This window comes from Rhagoletis pomonella, unplaced genomic scaffold (genome assembly GCF_013731165.1).
Source record: "Rhagoletis pomonella isolate Grant_MI unplaced genomic scaffold, Rhpom_1.0 Rhpom_scaffold_12679, whole genome shotgun sequence".
Classification (NCBI taxonomy): Eukaryota; Metazoa; Arthropoda; class Insecta; order Diptera; family Tephritidae; genus Rhagoletis; species Rhagoletis pomonella.
The window spans coordinates 350-4,568 of record NW_023471209.1 but is presented as its reverse complement, the minus strand read 5'-3'; the positions used below and the strand labels follow the sequence as shown (position 1 = coordinate 4,568).

Here is a 4,219-nt window from a genome sequence, read left to right as displayed (position 1 = left end):
ACCGTAACTTTGATATTAAACTTCTCGGACTTTCTTAGTAGCATTTTATTGGGTACGACATGGCCGAGGATGTCACTCATGCCTCAACTACTGATAAGTTCTTTTGCAAGCGCGTGTGATTTTTGCATTCTGTATTTGATTTCTTTCGAATAATTATCGATGTTATATATCGGATCAATTTTTACATTTTGTAATTCGGTTGGTAAAATTGCTTTTCTACCGAATACTAATTCAAATGGTGAAAGTTTGTTATCAAATACAGAACTTGTTGTTGTGTTATGCAAAAATGTGAAGTATTTCAAATAAACGTCCCAATCGGACCAAGTTTCATTTAAATACGCGCGTAAATATTCTTTAAAGACACGGTGGTTTCGTTCAACTGTACCAACGGTTTCATGGTGATGTGCTGTCGAGAAATTGTGCTGGATTTTTAAGTTTGGTTAATTCGGAAAAAAGTTCATTTTTAAATTCAGTGCCCAAATCAGATTTTATAGTGTTCATAATGCCGTATGTTAAAATAAAGCTTTCAAAAATTGCAGAGGCTATTGTTTTTGCGCTTTTATCCGGTGTGGCTATTGTTACTAAATATTTGCTTAAGTCGCATATAATGGTTACTGCGAACCTATTACCATTAATGGACTCAGGCAAGGGTCCTATTGTGTCTATAACTACAACGTCAAAGGGCTTGCAAGGCGTTGGGGTTAGTACTAAATTTTCTTTAGTTTTGGGTTTTACTTTATTTAATAAACATTTCTCACAGCTATTTACGAATTTAGCAATATCGCGTGTTATATTTTTCCAATAGTATTTTTACGTAATTTTGCATAGTTTTTTGTTTCCGCAATGTCCGCCTAATATCGGGTCGTTATGGTAAATTGTCATGAGTTTAAGTTTCTTGTCGTCTTCAGTTATTGTTTCCACAGGGTCTGTTAGTATAATTTCTAACGATTTTAAAACTTTGTTTCTACTAATTTTTAATTCTGTAATCGAAAATTGTTCAAAGAATGAATCATTTTTTTGCCATTCAATTTCTTTAATGTTATGATTGCTGGCTTCATGTTAAGCCTCAAAAGTAGCTCATCTAAATTTGCTATTTTTTTAACAACCTCAAAATTGATTAACTCGAGTTTTCTATGTTTTAAATGCGCATATATATTAATACTTGAAATTTCATCACTTTTATCGTAAGTAATTTTTGTTTTTATCCGTGGAATGTTTTTTGAAAAATTGTAAGAAAATTTGTCGTAAACTTGTACTGTGGAGTTATTTGTGTGATTTTCTTCGTACTGTGGTTGCATTTCTACGTTATGTTTTGTCATCGATCTAGTTTTTACTGCTAAAATATGTTTTGTTGTGTCTTTAAGTTCGTCAATAGTGATTCGTGATAGGGCATCCGCACCAACGTTTGTTTTGCCTTTTATATATTGTATTGTAAAATTGTATTCTGAAAGTTCCAGTCTTATTCGCGAGAGTTTTGACGAAGGGTCTTTCATATTAAAAAGGTAAACTAATGGTCGGTGATCAGATTTTACAGTAAAGTGTGTGCCATAAACGTATGGCCGAAATTGCTTGATTGCGAAATATATTGCTAGAAGTTCGAGTTCGATAATTTCCTTTTTTTGTTCTGCTTTATTGAAAGCCTTAGAAGCAAAACAAATTGGTAAGTCATTGCCGTTGTGCTTTTGGCTTAAAATTGCACCGCAACCGGGTTTAGATGCGTCGACTGTAATTATGAATTCTTTGCTAAAGTCAGGATACTGTAAAAGTTTAGGAGACATTAAAGAAGATTTAAGTTTTTCAAAAGCTTGCTCCCATTTAAATTCTACATTTTTCCTGCTCAAACGATTTAAGGTGCTGCCAGAGAAGCAAAGTCAGGTATAAACCGTCTATAATAGTTTGCAAACGCTACGAATCTACGCACTGCGTCTTTATCGCATGGCTTTGTGTACTTTTTAATGGCTTCTATTTTTGTATTATCTGGCAGTAGACCTCTAGATGAGCACTTGTGTCCTAAGAAAGTTACCTCAGATCGTAGAAAATTACATTTATTTGGGTTAAGTCGCAAGTTGGTGCGCTTCACTGCATCCAATAACTATTCCATGTCGACATACATAAAAGCTTGATTAGGTGAAATACCGGAAAATGCTATAGACATCATTCTTGAAAACGAGTTAGGTGCTGCATTAAGAACAAAAGGCAAGACCTTCCAACGGAAAGCTCCCCGATCAATGCTAAAAGATGTTATATCTCTAGAATTTTTATGTAACGGGATTTGGTGAAAACCAGAATACAGATCCAGAGTTGAAAAATATTTTGCTCTTCCAAGGTTATCTAAAATGTCGTCTATACGTGCTAGCGGAAATTTGTTTGCAATTAGTTTTTTATTTACTGCTCGAAAGTCTACACACATACGGTACGATTTTTGACCTGTTGGATCTTTCTTCGGTACTAAAATTAGAGGACTGTTATAATTGGAGTAGCTTTCCTCTATTAAATTGTTTTTCAATAAATTATCGACTTGTTTGTTTATTTCTTCGCGCTGTGAATATGGCAATCTGTAGTTTTTTATGTAAACTGGTGTTTTGTCTGTCAGTCTCAATTTTTGTTCGTAAAAGTTGTTCAGAGTCATAAGGTCGGATTTTAAGGCAAATACGTCGGAATATTTTGAGCAAAGATCAAGCAATTTATTTTTAGCATAATTGGGTACTTGTTTTTCTAAAATCGATTTTAGTTCAACGATGCGTTTCGGATCAGATGTGGGTTCGTTAATTTTATAAACGTTGAAGTTTGTTATGTCTTTGGTTTGAATATTGAAATCTCTTACGTATTTTACTTCATCCGTAGTGTTTACTAGTTTTAGTATCGGGTTTTTCGTGTCAACGATACATTTTACCCAACTTAAATAACCGAAAAACTTCGCATCTAGGTGGAATTACTAAGCTGTCGGTAGTAGTACCGTGCAAAATAGAAACGCTGATCCTTTCTGTCCCCAAACCAATGGTTATGCTATCGTTTGCATAGTTAATTATGCATTTGTTTATTTTTAAAAAGTCTTTTCCGAGTATGCCGTCCGAAGGAATGTTAAAGCTGTCATTTACAACGTGAAGAGTGTGCGGAATGAAAATGTCTGATACTACCAAATTTGTATTTATTGTGCCCAAGGTTTGGACCGTTTCAGATGTTACGCCCGTGATATTAATAATGTTATTGCTGTTTATTGCGGATTTGTTTGTTAGGCTTGAAAATTTTATAAGCGAAATGTCTGCTTGAGAGTCTACTAAAAAAGTGCATTGTTTGTGAGAATCACTACAATTTATTTCAATGAAATCGGAATAGTTGAGATTTAGGCAGTAAATGGATTTTTCGTCTGTAAAAGTCGTTAGTTGTTTAAGTCTAGCTCCCCCAGTGTTCGCGCCTGAGGGGCTTCGGCGTTTATAGACCGAACATTGGCAGAATTTCGTATATTTGAACGCGTTTGATTGTTATTTCTACTGCTTGAAGCCTGACTGTTGTTACTATTATTGTAGTTATTTCGTCTATTACTGAAACTATTATTCCTATTCTGATTTTTGTTTCGATAGCTAGTATTGCCGCTGTGTCTATTTGAATTGCCGTTAAACCTAAAGTTGTTATTGTAATATCTGTAGTTATTGCTGCCTCTATAACCTCCTCGAAAATTATTTTGCTCCACAATCATCTTTGCTACAACATCTTTCGAGTCGCTGAAGGTTGACGATGCTAGTATTGACTTTACCATATCTGAACGGCTGTTGAGCCTACAAACATTTATTGTTTGCTCAACTGCCATCTCGTGAGCTTTCGATTGTGTCATTCCTTCAATAATAAGCGAAGGCTCCAGGGAATCTGCGAGCTCCTCTACCTGTTTCGCCAAATCTGAATAATTGTTGTTATGCACTTTCAAAGCTGCATTTTTACCAGCGACAACTTTCGAGTTATCTGGTTTTATTTTGTTTGACAGCGCTTCTTTAATTTGACTAACTGAGCTTATTTGCGTTGGTAGGGACTCGCGAGCTTTACCTTCAAGTTTGGATTTCAAATATGCAATAAATGTTGTAGTCAGGGTTGCCACTTTGGTAAATTGTTACCAAAATTGGTAGAAAAAATTTGGGTTGGTAAAAAGGTAAATTTTTTCTCATTTTGGTAGATTTTTGATGAACTTTCCGTTCCCGATTTATTTTTCGTAGTTATCTTTAAATAT

General features: G+C 34.7%; 1 protein-coding gene across 1 annotated transcript; it reads right to left on the bottom strand.

Moving 5' to 3' along the window:
- Positions 1-3,379: 3,379 nt before the first annotated feature.
- Positions 3,380-3,832, bottom strand: LOC118756879 (putative uncharacterized protein DDB_G0283431). The gene has a single exon (XM_036491614.1). The coding sequence runs from the start codon at positions 3,830-3,832 to the stop codon at positions 3,380-3,382; it is 453 nt and encodes a 150-aa protein (XP_036347507.1).
- Between the last annotated feature and the right edge of the window lie 387 nt (positions 3,833-4,219).